This window comes from Stomoxys calcitrans, chromosome 5 (assembly GCF_963082655.1).
Source record: "Stomoxys calcitrans chromosome 5, idStoCalc2.1, whole genome shotgun sequence".
In the NCBI taxonomy this organism is placed as follows: Eukaryota; Metazoa; Arthropoda; class Insecta; order Diptera; family Muscidae; genus Stomoxys; species Stomoxys calcitrans.
Genome location: NC_081556.1, coordinates 132028559 through 132050483, shown reverse-complemented (window position 1 = coordinate 132050483; position 21925 = coordinate 132028559). Strand labels below are relative to the sequence as shown.

The window sequence follows — 21925 nt, the reverse complement described above, 5'->3', positions numbered from 1 at the left end:
TTAAATTTAGTTGAAATCAGATAACAAGTAAAAGCGTGCTAAGTTCGGCCAGTCCGAATCTGGGTGCCCAAGACTAGGACCACCACCATGGAATCTGCTAAAATATAGGAGCTTTATTTGGTTATAGATCAAATTGGACCGCAGTTGTTCGGTCATAACAAATCGCAGTTGTTGAGAGTCATAACATAACACTATACCCAAAATTTCAGCAAAATCTAATAAAAAACGGGGCTTATAGGGGTTTAAAAAGTCAAATCGGTAGATCGCTTTATATGGGAGCTATATCGGGTAAAAACCGATTTGGATGCTACTTAGCATAGTTCTTGAATACCATAACAAAACGCGATGTACAAAATTTCAAATTGGATGAAAATTAAGGCTTCCAGAGGCTCTAGAAATCGAAAAGGGAGATCGGTTTATATGAGAGCTGTATCAGGTTATACACCGACCGTGCTTGGCACAGTTCTTGAAAGCCACAACAAAACGCGATGTACAAAATTTCAAATTGTATGAAAATTGTGACTTCTAGGGGCTCAAGAAGACAAATCGGGAGATCGGTTTATATGGGAGCTATATCAGTTTAAGCACCGATGTAGACCGTATTCGGCGCAGTTGTTAGGAATCATAACAGAACACTATGTGCAAAATTTCAGCCAAATCGGATGCAAATTTAGGCTTCCAGAGGCTCAATAAATCAATTAGGGAGATCGGTTTATATGGGAGCTATATCCAAATCTGATACGATCTGGCCCATTTGCCATCCCCAATGACCTACGTCAACATAAAGTATCTGTGAACAATTTCAAACGGCTAGCTCTACGCGTTCGACCTGTATGGTGATTTCGACAGACGGACGGACGGACATGGTTTGAATTTCGTTGCAAATTTTCGTTTCCCTGCAATTTAGCACTAGTTGCAGGGAGCTATTACTGTTCAATTCTCTAAGAATCGGCTTAGATTAGAATATATAGTTAAAACATACTCCTACGGGTATGAAGATCCAGAAGCTTAATTCATCAACTAATACATCGCTTACAATTTCTTTTACTTACAGATCATGTTAAGGATTTTAGCTGTGGGCCTTTATTCTACAAGACATTTTATTTTGACGAAAGGCATAATGCCTTATACGTTGGAGCAATGTAAGTATCGTTGTTAAAAATTTTATATTTTATTTATTAAAATAATTTTTATTTATTTTTTACATACCATAGTATAGTCTAATTCTAAATACTCCGTTTAAAGGATCCCTTAGATCGTATACATGTAAACTATGGTTGATTAAAATTTTGCATCCCATTTCCTTTCCTGGCAAAACCTCTATTAGCTCCGCTTAAAGGACCCCTTATATCTTATACATCTCTGAACTATCGAATGTTCCATGTAATATATGGTTGATTAAAATTTTGCATCGCAGTTTTAGTTTCTTTTCGTGGCAAAACCTCTGTTACAACATATGTGTGAGGAGCGTATGTGTGTGTTTGTCTCTTTATATGTTGCTCTAATGATTACGTTTTTCAACAACTTTCAAAACTTATTTCCGTTTCCAGTTACTCTTCCGTTTACCACGAGATTGGCAGAGAGAGCAACACTGTTAGCATACGTAATTATAAATTAATGATTTCGTTTTTTTTTTGTTGCTGTTGTTTGTCTGCTTTAATGTCTGCTCATATGGTAAACTAACACACACATACACACATGCATCCGTTCACGCCATTACTGCACACACACATACACACATATACGATAACACATAGATTCATTTCATTATTCGCATACGCTCACGCACAATGAAAACCATTGAGCCAACCACAACGGCTCTGTAGTGGTATAACCTCTTGGCCGTCTAAATAGGAAAACGAGCTAAGTTTGCTTTTTGGCATTTGCTATGCCTGAGATTGGAAGTTCGTTCGAAATGCAACGGATTTGTTAAGACAGGGTCATGGGCGAATATGTAAATTTTTAGGGCAGAACCGCCTATGCCGCCGAACGCCTGGGTTCAAATCCCGGAGTGAACATCAGAAAAAAACATCAGCGGTGGTTATTCCTCAATCATGCTGGCTAGATTTGTGAGGTATCCTGCCATGTTAAAACTTTTCTACGAAGTGGTGTCACTGTGTGCTCGCCGTTCGGACTCAGCATAAAAAACGAGTCATAGGCGATAGGTCATAGGCGAACATGCCAATTTTTAGGGCAGAACCGCGGCGTAGAGGTTGGCTGGTCCGTCTATGACGTCAAACGCCTGGGTTCAAACCCTGGAGTGAACATCAGAAAAGAGCATCAACGGTGGTTATCCCTCAATAATGCCGGCTAGACTTGTGAGGTATCCTGCCATGTTAAAACTTCTCTACGAAGTGGTGTCACTGTGTGCTACGCCGTTCGGACTCGGCATAAAAAACGAGTCATAGGCGAAAGGTCATAGGCGAACATGTACATTTTTGGGTCAGAACCGCGGCGCTGAGTTTAGCATGCCCGCCTATAACGCCGAACGCCTGGGTTCAAACCCCGGAGCGGTTCTCTGAACATCAGAAAAAACATCAGCGGTGGTTATCCCTCAATAATGCTGGCTAGATTTGTGAGGTATCCTGCCATGTTGAAACTACTCTACAAAGTGGTGTCACTATGTGCTACGCCGTTCGGACTCGGCATAAAAAACGAGGCCTCTTATCATTGAGCCATAACTTAAAACGGAATGAACTCATTGAAATGAGAGAAGTATCCCCCGTTCGTTATTGGAATATTTATGGGCAATTTTGTTAGTGGCCAACTTTATGATTTATGACATCTTCATATGTGGATAAAGGGTTAGATAAGGTTGGAATAGGATGATACTATAGCATCATACTGATGTCCATTGAGGCAAACGAAAGGGTCAATTCTTTTGTTTAGCCGTAAGCTTCATAATATCTTCACTTTGAGTTTTAGAGATCCGCCAACGCACCTTCTCTTACCATGAAATCGTTCAGTCAAGTGTGATTAATCCTCCATTGTTTCTCTAGTGCTTAATTAAGAAATATCCCATATATTGGAGGCAGGCTATTTCGTTAAATTTCGTACTTATTGTGGGAGTCATAGAAGGAAGCGTTGTGCAAAATTTTGAAAATAATGGTTGATAAATGCGCTTACAAAGTCTCGAAAGTTGAAAATCGGGCGATATATAAATATGGGAGCTATATCTAAATCTGAATCGATTTCTATAAAATGCACTAGTGATCAAAAGAGGCATGAGAGAAACCTTAATTTTGAATTTCATGAGGATTGCTGAACAAATGATTGCAGTATAAGTAGTATAAGCATTTAAATCTGAACCGATTTTCAAAAAAGTCATTGTGATAAAATAAAACATTGAGCAAAGTATTGATAAAATCTTTAAGACATACGCTGACAAAGGTTGTGAAAGTGAAACTAGGGCGATACGTCTATATATGGGAGCTAAAATTGAGGATTCGTATCCACAGGATTTTCACATTCCTGGATACAACACCCTACCCCTTTTCATTTTCCACTGAGGTTTTATGGTTGACGTAGGGATATAGTAATCCAAAGACAACAACATCTTGATTCCCAAAATTTAGAATTTAACTTCCTTTGGGTTAAATTCAGGGTCAGAACACATCTATTACATGTCGAATTTCTAAATTGAAATCCAAAGTCGGAAAGGAGGATTTTGTTTAATGGCTTTGATTCAACTTCGAGCATTTTGGACCATTTTCTAGCCAGTGAAGTTGTGTTGCTGGGGATTTCAATGTCCACAATTCCTCCTGGCTTTCCCATTCGAGCCAAACGCCTCCGGAGGTCCAACACGCAGAGCTCTTCGCCGCACATAATGGCTTCACGTAACTAATGAATGAACCCACACACATTTCTTGTGTCCAAGGCCACCAAAATAATACTATTGACCTTTGCCTAACTTCACACCCTGAGTAGTAAGAAGTTATCGACCTTGCACCCCTTGGTTATTCCGATCACTGCATCGTTTCCATATTCTGCTCATCGTACCGCCTCATCGTCGCACAGTTGGAAAAAGTCGAAAAAACTAGTAAAACATATGTCGTAAACCCGTAAGGAATGGCAAAAGTCGGTCGGTATAATACCCTACACCTACCCTACTGTATAATACCCTACACCTACCCTATAAGTACAATAAGGGACCTATATCCAATTCCGTACCAATTTTGATGGACCTCGGCTAGCAAACGTGTTCAAACTGTAAAAAAAACGGTTTACAAATGGAAACATTATGGCAAATAACCCAAAATCTGACGAACGTATATATGGGAGCTATATCTAATTCTGAATCGATTCCCAGCAAACTTCTCAGATAATGTGGTAGTCGTCGAGGAAAGCGTTATGCAATATTTTAGCAAGATTGGTCAATAAATGTGCTTGCAGTGGTTCTAGAAGTGAAAATCGGGCGATATACATATATGACAGCTATATCTAAATCTGGGCCGATTTCTATGAAATGCACCAATTATTTTGAGAGTCATAAGAAAATCCCTACTGCCGAATTTCGAGAAAATCGGTTAACAAAAGACCATTTTATTGCAATATTACTGGAAATCGGACGAACATATATATGGGAGATATATCTAAATTGGAACCGATTTTGACCAAACTCCATGTATATTGTGGTAGTCATCGAGGAAAGCGTTGTGCAACATTTTGGCAAGATTGGTCAATAAATGTGCTTGCAGTGGCTCTAGGAGTGAAAATCGGGCGATATATACATATGAGAGCTATATCTAAATCTAAACCGATTTCCATGAAATTCACCAATAATGTCGACAGTCGTAAAAAAACCCTTCCTGCCAAATTTCGTGCGAATCGGTTAACAAATGATCATTTTATTGCATTATTTACTGAAAATCGGACGAACATATATATGGTAGCTATATCCAGATCTGAACCGATTTTTTCCAATTTCAATAGGCTTCGTCTCTAGGCCGAAAAACATGCCTGTACCAAATTTGAAGACAATCGGATAAATATTGCGACCTGTATTTTGTACATAAATTAACATGGACAGACGGACAGACGGACAGACAGACAGACATAGCTAAATCGAATCAGAAAGTGATTCTGAGTCGAACGGTATACTTATCAATGGGTCTATCTCTCTTCCTTTTGGGTGTTACAAACTAATTCACTAAGTTATAATACCCTATACCACAGTAGTGGTCTAGGGTATAAGAAGTCACCACCCTAGTGTACAAATTGAAAGTCACTCCTCATTGCCTTCTTTTCTCAACATTTGCTCTTTCAAGTTTTTCAAAAACTTGACTTAGCACTTTTACACTCTCAGCCAGCAATTTGCTCATACTAGTCATCATTACTAGAAGTGTAGTGGAAATTAAAACCGAGGTAACTTTTTCATTAGACCCCAGAAGAGCGTCTACATTCTCTTAATAAGCACTTACAGAATGTTTCCGTTTTCCAAAAGGCAAAAACCCCTTGAAGTTGCCTCTTGCAAACCCCGTTTGCCGATGAACATGCTTGCCTTCATAGCTATCAACATAATCATGCCAAATGTGTACGTGTTAGTAAATTTTATTTATTGAACTTTTGGAAAAAAACGCGTTTAATTTTTACTATGCGCTCTTTAGCGTTTGTCTGCAATTATTTTTTGTGAAACTTTAAGCATATGAGCTTTCTTAGTGACTGAGAGAACCAACCTGAGGCACCTGAAATGAACCAAAAAACTAATGAGAGGGGAAATATAAAAATTTATATGATTTTTTAAAACATTAAATGGAAGTTTTTGTTAAAAAAATTTAAGAAAATTTAAAAAATTTAAAAAAAAAATTTTTTTATAGCAAATTTTAGGTATTAGATTAGGGAGGAGGTATTAGATGTGACGATATGTTCAGAAAATCTTATCGATGAGGTTCAGGATTGGAGGCTCTCCATGGAACACTCTTTCTCTGACCATCGCTACATTAGGTTTAGAATAGCACGGCCAGCACCGAATCCGATAAGCTTCCGGAATAAGTTGAAGACCAACTGGACAAAATTCGGAAGGCTATTCAGAAGAAGACTTGGGCAAGATAATTTAGATGGTCCAAGCATAGAAGAGATTGACGAGAGTGTCAACAGAATTACGACTGCACTGGTGGGATCCTTCGAAGATAGTTGTCCTCTTCGGAAAAAGAAATCAGCCCAAGAAAAACTCTGGGTGACCGGGGAGATTCGCAATATTGGGAAAGAGGTCCGCAGACTTTTGAACAGAGCACTTCGTAAAAAAGCGGAAGTTTATGAGGAATTGTATTACACACGGCTCAAGGAATACAATAAGATTACTCGAACGACAAAACGTGCCTCCTGGAAGTTTTTCTGCGAACAGGTCGATAGCGTTAATAACACCGGCAAGCTAAAAAAGTTTCTCTCAAAAACCCATGCCCAAACTGAAACTTTAGTAGACGATATGGGAGAGCAGAGACAACGGAGGACATGTTGAGGCTTTTGATGAAAACTCATTTTCCACAGGATTCGAAGGGACTCAAGGAGACACCGGAATCTTGGAATAATGACGTTGATCGAAGGTTTATAATAACGGCATTTATGGTGAAGGAATCCTTGAGGAGCTTCAAACCATTTAAGACACCCGGACCTGGTGGGATATTTCCGGCGTTACTACAGAAAGTGGCAGACTATCTGGCGCCTCGTCTGGCCAAAATTTTCACAGCGGGCCTAGGACTTTCATATACTCCGAAAGCCTGGCAGGAGGCAAGGGTGGTGTTTATACCTAAGCCCGGCAAGGCAAGTTATGCGACACCAAAGGCCTACAGACCCATAAGCCTTACTTTCTTTCAAAACCATGGAACTTATTTTGGACACCATGATAAAGAGTATGGCATCCAGCGAACTGCTCAAACAAACAAACAGCATGCCTATGTCAAGGGAAGGTCGGTGGAAACTGCCCTGCACGAGGTTGTGCATAGAATAGAAGAATCCTTCGATGCTAAAACGTACACACTGGCGGTATGCATTGACTTCGAGGGGGCTTTTAACAATGTGCGGAGCGACACACTGATCCAATTTTTAGAGCAGTACCGGGTGGACCCGGTCCTTAGAGACTGGATAAACCATATGCTAAGGAACAGGTGGATATATTGTGTGTTCCATGGCATAAATATAAGGGAGAAGCTGGCACAGGGCATGCCACTGGGGGGCATTTAATCGCCACTCCCATGGGTGGCCACCATAAATGACCTATTACGGGTGCTGACTGAGAGGGCATTTGAACCCCTCTGCTACGCAGAGGATGTTATACTACTTCTAAGGGGTAAGGATTCGAACGAGCTATGCCAAAGGGCCGAAAGGGTCTTGCATATGGCACATGATTGGGCTACACCAAGAGAGTTCTCAATGTTAACCCAGAGAAGACTGAAATATGTTCACGAGGAAGACGAAGTTGGGCCAATTTAACGCACCACATTTCCGCAATACGACGATTTCGATATCTGACAAGGTCAAATACTTAGGTGTGATCTTGGACAGGAAACTGAATTGGAAGTGTCACACATTTAGGAGCGAAATGAGAAGGCTCACAGATTTTGGGCACTATGTAGACGGGACGTAGTCTACAAATGGGGCCTGAAACTGAGGATAGTCCACTGGCTCTACAGGAGCGTGATTAGACCAATACTTACTTACGCCTCAATTGTTTGGTGGACTGCTATTGAGAAAAGGTGCAACATAAGGACCATACAACAGGTTCAGAGAACATGTTGTCCTGGCATAGGCGGAGCGTTGAGAACCACACTCACTAGGGCACTGGAGACTATTATAGATATCCGACCCACTGACATAAAGATTAAGTGTGAGGCAGCCACTACGGCTATGAGACTTAAGGCGATGGGAGAATGGATTGAGGATGGGAGCAGCTCATACCATTGCGGTATAATCAAGGCGACGATAGGAAATTTGGTAGGAAGGGAAGAGGTTTCCGATCGGATATCTGAGATGAACCTTGAAGTCGAATGAGACGCACTGCAGCCATCGGCACAGTCTTGGTTTGATGGAACCCTAGTATTGCCATCTGGAAGATCATGTTATACGGATGGATCAAAGCTAGAGGACAGAGTTGGCCTGGGGGTTTATATTGAAAACCCAGGTACTGACATCTGTTTTACACTGCCTGACCATAATACGGTCCACTGCAGGCGGAGATCTGGGGAATCACGCAATGCTTGAAGTGGTGTGGTGCTAACGCAAGGACATCAAGTCTGAATTTCTTTACCGACAGTAAAATTGCTAAAAGGGCAATAAAAACCAGGACGGTAAGGTCACGGACAGTCTTGCAGTGTAAGAAGGAGATTAACGCCTTCTCTGGGGATGGCAAAATCCCCATCGTTTGGGTGCCGGGCCACGACGGAGTAAGGGGAAATGAAAGGGCAGACGATTGTGATTTGTGAAGTGGTGTGGTGCTTACACGAGGACATCGATTGGAAACATCTTTACTGACAGTAAAATTGCCATAAGGGCAATAACAACCAGGACGGCAAGGTCACGAACAGTCTTGCAGATTAACGCCTACTCTGAGGATGGGAAAATACGCATCGTTTGGGTCCCGGCCCATAACAGTGAAAGGGAAACGAAATGGCAGACGATTTGGCGGTGAAGGCCAGAGGACTGCCGTCAATAAACTTGGTTAACCCGAAGCCTTTCGGATCGATGCAGTCCGAGTTAAGGGAATGGGCGACGAATGCGCGTGCAACATTGTGGAACAGCGAAACGGTCGGTAGGACAGCGAAAATCCTATGGGGGCGATCCAGGTCGTAAGAAGACGAGGCTATCACTGAAAGGAAGCAAGAAGGAGGTCAGTATAGCTATTGGTATCATAACGGGAGACATAGGACTACGAGCTCACTTATGTAAAATCGGTGCGGCTAGTCATAGAATGTGTAGGGCATATGGGGGTAGATGATGAGACGTTGGAGCATTTCCTTTGTCATTGGCCGTCTTTCGCGTCCAACAGATACCGGTACTTAGGTGGAGACACAATATCAGACATGAACCAACTTAGGGGAGTGGCATTGAAAACCATTAAGGATTTTGTAAGTAGCTCAAAATTCCTAACTTAAAATTTTCTTTTTAGAGGTTACTTTATAGTTTTTAGAGCGCACAACAAGCCGATTACTGGCTTAGGTGTATGTCTATAGTGGCATGGGGCGGATATGTATCTGCACCCTCTTTTCAACCTAACCTAAGTCAAACCAATTTTTAGTTTTTTTAGTTGTTCAAAACATTCTAGGAACTTTTTCCTTTAACCTACTTTCTGCCAGTTGACTTCTCTTCGTCATTCAGTCTAGCGGTCCACTTGTTAGACTTCATGAATTCATCTCTGTGTCCTTCTGTCTCTTATACATCAGCCCCTAAGTCTTAAGCATGTCTTTCTGTTCCTCAACTTTTTTTCTGGAGTTGAAAAAGCTCTTGAAAACGTATACCAGTTCCCTAAGCGTCGTCAAGGCTCAACATTTTTTCAAATCTTTATTGTCCTGCTTACTGTAAATTTCCAAAATCTCAGCCACAACGCTCAAAAACAAAAGGATCATTAAGTTTTCTTAACAAGAAAATCAAATTATTTAATATCCTTTCATTTTCCAGGCTCCCGCTTTGCATGCTATGGCCATTTCTGCATTCTGTTTAGTGTCTGTGCGTCGGCGAAGTCAATGTTTCCTGAAATGTCGGTTGCCATTTGTTTTAAAACATGCTTAAGCGGAAAGGGGGGCGTGGAGCGGCGGCAAGGGGTGTTAGTTAGTTGTATGGCTGCCATGGCAGACTTGTTAGTTGTTGGCAAGGATTGTGTTGTGGGTACTTAAAAGGCATCCGGTGGAACAGTTGTGTGGCAGCAGGCGCTCTGTGTGTCTGTGGCTGGAGTTGGTTAGTTGGTCTTACTGGTGGCAACATAAGCAGAAGTAGTTAGAAAATGAAGATTAATGATTGTTGTTAGAGAACAATTTAACCGCAATATAGAGAATACTTAACTACAAAAAGGAAGAAACTAACTTGCACACATTTAAGCCTCACACACACACTCACACACTCTTCGAATGAATTCCCAAGTAAAATCAGGCCATCTTACTGATGGTTACTGAGGTTATTTGAATAAATTGCAAAATTTTTAAAAAAAGAAGAGCAAACTAACAAAAACGAGAACATCCAAGACAGCAAATATTTCGCCCATACCAATTGATTAACCCATTTTCTTTCACTTGTCTCAATCGGGACTTATATGTTTAAAATTCAAAGCCGATTTTATGGAAAAACAATTTTTTTCTTTTCTTTTTCCCTTAAACCTTCCATGAAAACGATGACTTGCCAGAATTTGAGTCAAATATATCCTCTTTGACCTCCCTTTATGGTTTTGTTTTTTGTGTGTTTACTTCCTAATGACCTTTTAAGTACTTTCCGCAACTAATTTTTCTGCTCCACTTGGCAGTTGAATTTTTTGAAGAGGAAAATATAAAATATTTTTAAAATTAACAACAACAACAGCATCCTCAACTAGAAACAACAACTATTAGACAATATTTTATTGGTATCCGGCCTTCTCTATGATGGTCTTTTGGTTTTTTGCGTCAAATTGCATGGCCTCATGGTCAAGAGTCTTGCTGACCATAGGCAACAGGGTTGCCAATGAAAAAAAAAATGATGCACCATTACTTAAAAAAAAAGATTTTTATAGGAAGAGGATGATCGAGAAGACAACAGACAAGCTGAATGAATTGGAAATGATCACCTAATACAGCACTTGGGGTAGAGTGCAAGACTGTCTTATGCAGTTTTGGTTTGACGAAACTCTTTCATCTGAGTGTTCATGCTGTACGAATGGCTCAAAGCTAGAGCCGAGAACGGACCAAAGTACCAGCAACGAAGGTTCTGCTTTGCTTACCATGGTAGAGGGTCTTAACGAATACATTAAGTGTGAACTTTTTTGCGGCCAATAAGTTGGCCATTGGGGCAATAGCAATCAGGACGGCAAGGCGTCGAACGGTCTTTGAGTGCAAAAAGAAGATTCATGCCATCTCTGAGTATGGCACAATCTGCACAATCACTTAATTGCTATGCCATAGTGGAGTAAAGAGGAATGAAAGATCAGTTCACTTGGTTGTAAGAGCAAGAGGACCGCTGCACAGTGGGATACAATCGAAAGAAACTAGTAACGAACAAGTAAAAGCGTGCTAAGTTCGGCCGGGCCGAATCTTATATACCCTCCTCCATGGATCGCATTTGTCGAGCTCTTTCCACGGTATCTCTCTTTAGGCAAATAAAGGTTAAAAGAAAAAAATAATATCAATTTATGGTTCGGACCATAATTGAACCGAATATTGGAGACCATAGTAGAGGTCATTTTGTAAAATTTCAGCCAAATCTAGTAAGAATTGCCCACTTTAGAGGTTGAAGAAGTAAAATAGGGAGATGGGTTTATAGCGGAGCTGTATTAAGCTATAAACTGATTCATACCGTATTTAACAGGTATGCTAAAGGTCATGTGAGAAGCCGCTGTACAAAATTTTAGCCAAATCGGATAATAATTGCGCCCTCTAGTTGCTCAAGAAGTCAAGACTCCATATCGGTTTATATGGAAGCTATATTAGGCTACGGACCGATTTAAACTATTCTTAGCACAGTTGTTGAAAGTCATAACAAAACACCTCATGCAAAATTTCAGCCAAATCGGATGAGAATTGCGCCCTGTAGAGGCTAAAGAAGTCAAGACCCCAGATCGGTTTATATGGCAGCTATAACAAAACATAGACCGATCTGAACCATACTTCGCACAAATGTTGGAACTGATATCAAAACAGTATGTGCAAAATTTCAGCTAAATCGGATAATAATTGCGCCATCTAGTGGCTCAAGAAGTAAAGACTCCAGATCGGTTTATATGGCAGCTATATCAGGTTATGGACCGATTTGAACCATTCTTAATACAGTTGTTGGAAGTCATAACAAAACACGGCATGAAAAATTTCAGCTAAATCGGATAATAATTGCGCCCTCTAGTGGCCCAGATCGGTTTGTATGGCAGCTATATCAGGTTATGGACCGATTTGAACCATTCTTAATACAGTGGTTGGAAGTCATAACCAAACACGTCATGCAAAATTTCAGCCAAATAGGATAATAATTACGTCCTTTAGTGGCTGTAGTGGCTCAAGAAGTCAAGACCCCAGATCGATTTATATGGCTGCTATATCAGGTTATGGAGCTATAACTTGAACTATCCTTAGCACAATTGTTGGAAGTCATAACAAAACACGTCATGCAAAGTTTCAGCCAAATCGGATAATAATTACGTCTTCTAGTGGCTCAAGAAGTCAAGATCCCAGATCGGTTTATATGACAGCTATATCAGGTTATAGACCGATTTGAATTATGTTTTATATGGGAGCTATATCAGGTTATAGACTGATTTGGAGCGTACTGGCCACAGTTGTTGAAAGTCGCAACAGAACACCGCATGCAAAATTTCAGCCAAATCGGACAAAAATTGACTTGTAACGACTCAAGGACTCAAGAAGTCAAAACGGCAGATGGGTTTATATGGGAGCTATATCGGGTTATAGACTGATTTGGACCGTGCTTGGCACATATGCTGGAAGTCATACAAAATTTCAGCCAAATCGGACAAAAATTACAGCTTCCAGGGGCTCAAGAAGTCAAATCGGGAGATCGGTTTATATGGGAGCTATATCAGGTTAGAGACGGATTCGGACCGTACTTGGCACAGTTGTTGGAAGTCATAACAGAATACCATACGAACATTTTCAGCCAAATCGGACAAAAATTGCGGCTTCCAGGGACTTAAGAAGTCAAATCGGGAGATCGGTTTATATGGGAGCTATATCAGGTTAGGGACCGATTTGAACCGTACTTTGCATAGTTGTTGGAAGTCAAAACTAATAACTAAATGCAAAATTTCGGACAAAAATTGCAGCTTCCTCAAGAAGTCAAATCGGGAGATCGGTTTATATGGGAGCTATATCAGGTTAGGGACCGATTTGAACCGAACTTAGCACAGTTGTTCGAAGCCAAAACAGAAAACTAAATGCAAAATTTCAGCCAAATCGGGCAAAAATTGCGACTTTAAGGGCTCAAGAAATAAAATCCGCAGATCGGTTTATATGGGAGTTAAATCAGGTTATAGACCGACTTGCACCGTACTTCCCACAGCTATTGGAAATCATATCAGAACACCACATATAAATTGGACAAAAAATTGCGGCTTCCAGGGGCACAACAAATCAGATCGGGAGATCGGTTTATATGGGAGCTATATCTAAATCTGAACCGATATGGCCCGTTCGCAATCCCCAACGATGTACATCAATATTAAGTATCTGTTGCAAAATTTCAAACGGCTAGCTCTACGCGTTCGACCGCTATCGTGATTTCGACAGACGGATATGGTTAGGTCGACTCAGAACGTTGAGACAATCGAGAATATATAAACTTTATACCCCTTAGACGGATATTTCAAGGTGTTACAAACAGAATGACTAGACTGGTATAACAAGAAGGCCTAGCGTCCCTCTGTCCGACTCTTCATTTTTACGTCCTTCTATCCGTGCGCTCTTTGATATCTCGATCGGCCCGGCCGAACCTTATCACGCTTTTACTTGTTTGCGTTTAAAGAGATACCGGGCAAATGTGGTCCATGGTGAAGGGTGTTTAAGATTGGACCCGACCGATCTTAACACGCTTTTACTTGTTTTACGCTACACCACCACTATGGTACATGGTATTATTACTTAGTACAGTTGGTTGTAACACTCAGAAAGAAGGGAAATGGACCCATTGAAAAGTATACCGATCGACACAGAATCGCTTTTTGATTCAATTTAGCTATGTCCTTCTGTCTGTCTGTCCGTCTGTCCATATTCAGTTTGCAATTTTCCTCCGATCGTCTTCAAATTCGGTACAGGCCTATTGAAATTGGAAAAATTTGCTTCAAATTTGGATAGAGCTCCCATATAGATGTTCATTAGATTTTGAGAAATATTTCAATAAAGTGCTCATTTGTTAACCACCGATTCTCTTGAAATATGGCAAGAAGGATTTTCTCTTGACTCTCGACATTACTGGTGAATTTCACAGAAGTCACTTCAGATTTCAACATAGCTGCAAACGCATTTATGGACCAATCTTGCCAACATTATAAACAACGTTTTCCTCCACATGACTACCACATTATCTAAGAAGTTTAGTTTAAATCGGTTCAGATTTAGATATAGCTCCTATATGTATATGTTATTCAGATTTTGGGTAATTTTCAACAATGTTGTCATTTGTCAATCGTAGATATTACAGTTTGAACATATTTGCTCGAAATTTGAAACAGATTACTTTTTAGCCCATCTGAGAACATCCGCAGTGGACCATCGAAATTTGTTCAGAATAAGATGTAGCTCCCACATTGCACTTATGGGGTAGGTGTAGGGTATTATACAGTCGGTATAAGTCGGCTGCCCGGTTTTTACCTTTCCGTACCAGTTTTATTTAAATTCGATTTTTTTTCATCACATTTTACCTCTCACACATGGCAACCCTATTCGCCACATTCACTAATACCAACAACCATTACAATCATCATAATCAGCCATAGCGCCGTAGTCATCATCATTACCATCGCCATCACCATCACCATGGTAATGGCGATTCTAGAAAGTCATGCTAGCCATCCTGGCCATCATCGACTTTGGGGCCATCATCATCATTACCATTCCCTGAGCCATTATGTTTATTACTTGTGCTCCAATTCCGTTGTCTCTTCTCTATGGCCCTTTTGGTTGGACAGAGCTTTTTTTTTTTGCCTTGTTCCGGGTGGAGAGATTTGTGGTGACTGCATGGTTTTGGGAGGAGTTTTTTTTTTCAACGCTGGCTGAAAGTCATTCATAATTTTATTTCATTGTGAAAAATTATGATTTGTTGGCTGATGATGCTTTCATATTTTCTATTTCCCAAACTTGTCCTTTCCATCCGACAGCTAGCACAGACAAAAACAACAACGTGCACACTTATGGCCATGGGGACCCATGTTGTCTCCTGTGATTGTCTTAATTCCGTTTTTCAAAAATGTTCAAATGTCTTGACCTTTTTGTCCATTTGCTTTTCGTGGCAACATTTTGTAAATGTCAACCGGGCATTTCTTCTTCAGTCTCGCATTTCCGAATGAGATTTTCTTGGAAAATTAAGACAGACTAATTTGTAATGAGGGTTATGTTGGCTCACCAATAGAAAAAAAAAATGAAAGAGAAAAAAGGGTTTTACCACAAAAGTTAAGTACATAATTTGGCGAAATATGCCGGAATGGTTAGGTGGGGGAAGAAAGAACAAGGAAAGAAACCACACCACTGAAAGTCATAGGGAAATTAATCTTCTACCAAGAATTTAAGCCATATGATGTTGAAATATTTATGTGGGTGCAAATCCCCTTAAAAAAAAGGAAAAATATTATGAAGCTTTGCCAGTAATCTGTAGGGAGAAGGCGTATCAAAAAAAAATAGATTAAATATTTAAAAGTGAAAATTGATATGAACTGAATTTTAATCTATTTTGTCCTGCCAAGAGGCCATTGAGGAAGCCACTTCAGTATTAATTTAGGAAAATTTAATTTTTCAAATGAAAATGAAGATATTTAATAAAAATCAAATAAAAACGTGCTAGGTTCGAGCAGGCCGAAGCTTGGAACCCCACCACCATGATATCTGCTAAATATTTCCCCAAATTAACTTTACCCAGGCCGGAACTGTGTGCTCCAATCTGTGTGGTATTCTTTCTTATCACGAGAAGCTTAGCTGGTAGCTTGCGGGTGCGTCCAAAGGTAGCGAATAGTGGAATGCTCCATACGGAGTAGCTGCCAGTGGAGAGTCTCAGTGTGAGGGTGCCTATGATGCTCTATACGACAAGGCGAGTTGTTGACGCCTTTAAATAACCAATGTTTATTTAAAGGCGTCAATAACTCGGATTGACGGAACCCTGGTATTGCCATCTGGAAGATCAAGTTACACGGATGGATCAAAGCTAGAGGACAGAGTGGGCCTAGGGGGTTTACATTGAGAACCCAGGGACTGAGATCTGTTTTAGACTACCTGACCATAATACGGTCCTGCAGGCGGAGATCCTGGCGATCACGGAATGTGTGAAGTGGTGTGGTGCTAACGCAACGAAGTCGAGTGTGAACATCTTTTCCGACATTAAAATTGCCATAACGGCAATAACAACCAGGACGGTAAGGTCACGAACAGTCTTGCAGTGTAAGAAGGAGATAAACGCCTTCTATGAGGATGGCAAAATCCGCATCGTTTGGGTGCCGGGCCTTAACGGAGTAAGGGGAAATGAAAGGACAGACAATTTGGCGGTGAAGGCTAGAGGACTGCCGTCAATAAACTTGGTTAACCCGAAGCCTTTCGGGTCGACGCAGTCCGAGTTAAGAGAGTGGGCGACGAATGCGCATGCAACATTGTGGAACAGCGAAACGGTCGGTAAAAATCCTGTGTGGGGATCCAGATCGTGAGAAGACAAGGCTGAATCATTTCCTTTGTCATTGCCCGCCTTTCGCGTCCAACAGATACCGGCACTTGGGTGGAGACACAATATCAGACATGAACCAACTTAGGGGAGTGGAATTTAAAAAAGTTTTTCCTAACTTAAAATTTCATTTTTTAAAAGGTTGCTTTATAGTTTTTAGAGCGCACAGCAAGCCGATTTCTGGCTTAGATGTATGTCCATAGTGGCATGTCCTCACTTCCATCAGTCCTTCCTTCCTTCTATCCGTCAGTCCTTCCTTCCTTCCAACCGTCAGTCCTTCCTTCCTTCCATCCGTCAGTCCTTCCTTCCGTCGTTCCTTCCGTAGGTTCTTTTTTCGGTCAGTTCTTCTTTCAGTCATTAATTCCTTCCGTTAGTCTTTCCATTCCATCAATCCTTCCATTCCTTTACAATACTTTCATTAGGCCTTCCTTGCTCCATTCCTTCTTTCTTTCATTTGTTTCCCGCATACATGTCCATTTGGGGCATATTTTTGGGGTGGGCGACCCCCGGGAAGTAACCCAAAATTTTATATAATTTTCGTATTCCACTCACATGTAACTTTCGCTTGGGTCCAATAACTCCTGTTCGGTGTACATGTCCATTTGGGGCATAATTTTGGGGTGGAGCAATCTCGCGGGAATTGTCCCTAATTTTTAGATACGTTTCGTATTCTACTCTCAAGTAACATTCGTTTTTGAATCCCATTTTCCATAGCGTCTACGAACTACGGCCTACATGTCCGTGGTCTGGCTTTTGGGGTTAGGAGGCCCACCTTGAACTTAATCCTAAATTTTTATATAAATTTCGTATCCAACTTCTAATTACCTTGCACTTGATGCCCAATCGGTTAATTTGTAATTTTGGGGGCGGAGTCGGCCCACCGATACTTGGGGTCATATTGTTAGATAAAATTCGTACTCCGCACTTAATAATATGGCCGTTTGGGTGGTTTTTGGGGTAGGACGTCGCCCTCGGTTTTTTGACCCCAAAGTTTTATACCAATTTTGTGTTTTTTAGGTTACCATAAGGAAGCACACATTTGTGAAAAATTCATGAAAATCACTTCAGCCGTTTTTATACCCACCTCCACAACTCAAAATATTGATCGGCGACCCCATAAAGATCGTCTTGACTTTCAGGTCAATCTTGCCTTGTCCGTCCAGAGGGATCTGGGTCTGAGACGAGTGGGTCTGGCTGGGCAGTTATATAGGTGACTGGTGTCATGTGGCCCCTGATCGGTATTTTACAGATTGACACACGTCACCTGTTTAACTGCCCAGCCACACCCACTCGTCTCAGACCAGACCCACTCGTCTCAGGCCCAGATCCCTCTGGACGCATCCCATCTTAGTCGCCAAGGTTCTCCAAAGTGGGTTCAGATATAGATATAGCTCTCAAGTATATTTATCTCCGAATTAATAACTGAAGGGTAAGTGTAGGGTATTATATAGGCGGCTTCACCCGACTTTAGCCTTTCCTTACTACTTTTTATAAAATTCATCTAAGTGGCCATACTCACAAATGTTGCTACTATATGGGGGTGGGTATTGCCAAACCTGGAAATTAGTATGACTTTTCTACAGGGTTTGAACCAAGTTATATGGCCATGTTAACTTTCACACCGCCACATCCTCTTTACTTTCCTGTAGTGATTTTCTCCGCCATCATATGATTAGTGCAACAATTTATGTTGCTATTAAGAAACACCCACACACTCAAACAGGTGAAATGAAATAAAGCCCCAAGCTAACCACATGAATAGCCAAATACTTCAATCATTTTTCATTTCACTCCTCTCCTCTCTCTCTCTCTCACTCTCCTGTTGAGTATGCTTGTGCTTATGTTCATAATGTGTACCTATCCAAAGGACATGACATGTCTGCCCATCACTCTTTGTCCCATCAAAAGTCTCAAAGGAATTTTTCCGTTTACCGGTAAGGCCAAGAGGTGAAAAAAAGGTTAAGAACCATAATGTCTTTTTGTTTTGATACATTGACATTTTAAGGCTTTAACCTAAATACCACCTGATGTCTTCTTGAACTTTACAAAACTGATTGATGGTTTTGTATCAATGTGAGTGTTCCAGCTTGCTGGAGTATGTGTACGGGAGGGGGGTTTGCTGCAGGGTTTTGTCATTAAGAGATTTTGTGGTAAATGTAGCTGGAAAGGAAACGAAAAGAGTCGTATGAGTCGTTGGTGTATAAAAAAAAAACTCCTATCAGCCGCCCTCCCTCTACTCCCCCTTACTCTCCACAAGTATGGCGCGTTAGTTCTACGAATGTGTATGGTAGTCAGTCGATATCACCCCTGCCAGCAGCTTTGAAGGCCACGAGCTGGGGATTAACCATAAGAAGGCTAAATAAAAATTCCATGGAAAATGAATTTTTCATTTCTTGGAAAATCATCCTAATACAAGCCAATGATTTGACTGATTGTGTTTCGCAGAAATGTTCAATGATTTCATTTCGCACTCGTCTGAGTATGGCTGCAAATTTCCTTTAAGAACTTTATTCTTGAAAAACATCCAATAAGTCCTGGGCAAAATGTATTGAATGTATTGCCGAGAAATTGAGTTTGATTTGAAGGAAAATCATTTGTGTCTTGATTAAGGTTACCCGGAAATATTGATGATCATTTTCTTGGAAATATATATCTTCTTGTAGAAAATAAATTTTAAGTAATTTAAGTGTAGGAGAAAGATTTCTAGATAACAAAATTAGATTGTTGAGATAAATGAAAGTAAGAGATTCACTCACCGCGTGATTGATTCACTAGATCATGGGCGTGAGTGTAGTTGGATAGAAAGTTCGCCAGGTCAATGACTTATTGGCTGGGGAAAGTACGCCTTAACAATGACTCAGGAACTTATGTGCTAGAGCGAAAACAAAGAGAGACACGAATAGTGCGTCCACCACTTGACGAGAAAACTACCTGACCGAGATTGTTTTAATTGGAGGTTTAGGTTAGATTAGGTCGGATATATCAAACCGCTTCCCTCGAAGACTTGAAATCAATTGTGTGCGCCCCAGAATAAGGTAAAAGAGAAAAAATTAAATCATATTTAGTAAGGCCGGGCCGAATCTTATATACCCTCCACCCTGGAACGCATTTGTCAAGTTCCTTGCCCGGTATCTTTTTATAGGCAAACAAAGGATAACGGATAGGAAATGCTGTAATTGGAACTCTATAAAGTTGTGCAACGATTCGGACCACACTTTCGTAGTCCTACCGCCCTTTTCCTACCGACCTTTTGGCACAGTGTGACATGCGCGTTCGTCGCCCACGCTCTTAACTCGGACTGCGTCGCCCGTAAAGGTTTCGGGTTAACCAAGTTCATTGACGACAGTCCTCTGGCCTTCATTGCCAAATCGTTTGCTCTGTAATTCTTTGGACTTCCCTTCCGAATATGATCAGTGCTAATCAGCCCAAAACTTCGCCATAGTTCAAAGAACCTCTTCGCATTTTCTAACCAGTCTCGACCTCTAATGACCCAAAGCACTTCAATTCTTGAAGGGTGTAAGGTGATTACAACAGACGGATGGACAGACGGACAGACACACGGACATCGTTAAATCGTCTTAGAATTTGACGACGATTCAAAATATATATATATATTCTTTGTAGGGTCGGAAATTGAAATTTTGGATGTGTTGCAAACGGGATGACTAAATAAATATACCCCTTATCCTACGGTGGTGGGTAAAAATATAAGTGAAAGCTTAACATGATGCGATAGTATGGTCCATATTACTTTATGTTTGAAGATTATTTCATGCAAATGTTAACCGTGACTGCGTCTCAAATAGTCTGTTTAGTCCAATTTTGGGCATACTCTTTCCAACATTTCGGCTGGCATCTCAAGAATAAATGCTTCAACGGTGTCTTCCAATGCGTCAATGAAAGCGGGCTTGTCTGTATAGACCTGAGCTTTAACATAGCCCCACAAAAAATAGTCTGAAGGCGTTAAATCGCAACATCTAGGCGTCCAATTGATCGGTCCCAAACGTGAAATAAAATGTTCACCGAACTCTTCTCTCAATAAGAGCATTGTTACGCATGCTGTGTGGCATATGGCACCGTCTTGTTGAAACCACATGTCATATAAGTCAAGCTCTTGCATTTTGGGCAAAAACAAGCTGGATATCATCTCATGGTAGCGCTCACTATTCACAGTTCAGTTACGATTCGCATCATCTTTGAAGAAGCACGGTCCAATGATGCCACCAGCCCATAAACCGCACCAAAATGGGACTTTCTGGGTGAATTGGTAGCTCTTGCAGTGCATTGGGCTGATATTCACTCCAAATATTCAAGTGGAAGTATGCCATCAGACTCACAGTTGTTTTCGTCCATTGTGATTCCACAGGAACAGAAGGAGGAAGGAGGATGCCTTCTAGTTCCTACCATTAAACCATCCTTATTGCTTAAAAAAGCCCAACAAATTGCGAATATTTACATCCGCTAAATCAGACAAGGTCTCAATTAAATGGGAACTTAAAGTCAAACTCCTTCTGACTGCCAGTGCGCGACACATACCAAGTCCAAGTTTTTCAAAGTACACCACAAAGCCCTCCTGGTCTATGTAACTTGTATTCTATGTAAGTTGAAGTTCCGATGGATTCTATCAAGAATAGTGGAACAGTTCTTTCTATTAAAAAGCGACTCAGGTAGGGTATAATCCACACTGCCTGGAACATCGGACACAGTATCAAGGATAACACAGTCTCGGTAGTCGCTGTACGAACAAAAGGAAAGCTTCCTTTGCCTCACCGTAGTGATTGCAGCCACATTGTTTTTTAGCCACAATGTACAGAGGCATTAGGTGTAGCAATAAATTCAGTGCATTAGATGGTGTATTCCTCAGTGCGGCGGTGTTGTACAAACAAACCATCATTTGGCTCCGTTTGACTATTGAACAATAGGTGGACTTTTGAAGCGTCGTCCACCAGACCACAATACCATATAGCATTATAGGTCTGACAATATGCAGAATATTCCCAGTGCATGACGCGCGATCTAAACCCGCAACTTTTTCCAAGGGCAGGAGTTGCCTCTCAATTTCCTCAATTGCCTCAATTTCCTGTCCATCAAAAGACCCCGGCATTTTGCGCCTTCTGCTGTAAATGAAAAGTTCTCTCCATTGTATATCCCTGGAGATACAACTTACCAATAGGTCTCACTGTAGGTAACTTGCTGTTGATTCTCTTTCGGTAGCCCACGTTGCTGTTGCTCGTAGAGCTACCTCCAACCGCAATTGATACCACATTAGCATATGCGATTCCCTTCCAGAGGCTATAATATATGGCTATATTTCGGAGTAGAGGAAACAGTAAACCTCTTTGAGAAGTTCCTCTGCTGACCCATCTTTTTAGACCTACAGATAAAA

The 21925-nt window shown here is 41.0% G+C and overlaps 1 protein-coding gene across 2 annotated transcripts in view; it reads left to right on the top strand.

Moving 5' to 3' along the window:
* Nucleotides 1–21925, top strand: part of LOC106089640 (semaphorin-2A-like) — a 358068-nt gene that overhangs the window by 215855 nt on the left and 120288 nt on the right. For both annotated transcript variants that reach the window (XM_059369195.1, XM_059369194.1), the window contains exon 2: nt 1055–1142. In XM_059369195.1, coding sequence (XP_059225178.1) covers nt 1055–1142 — 88 coding nt within the window. The remainder of the gene's footprint in view (nt 1–1054; nt 1143–21925) is intronic.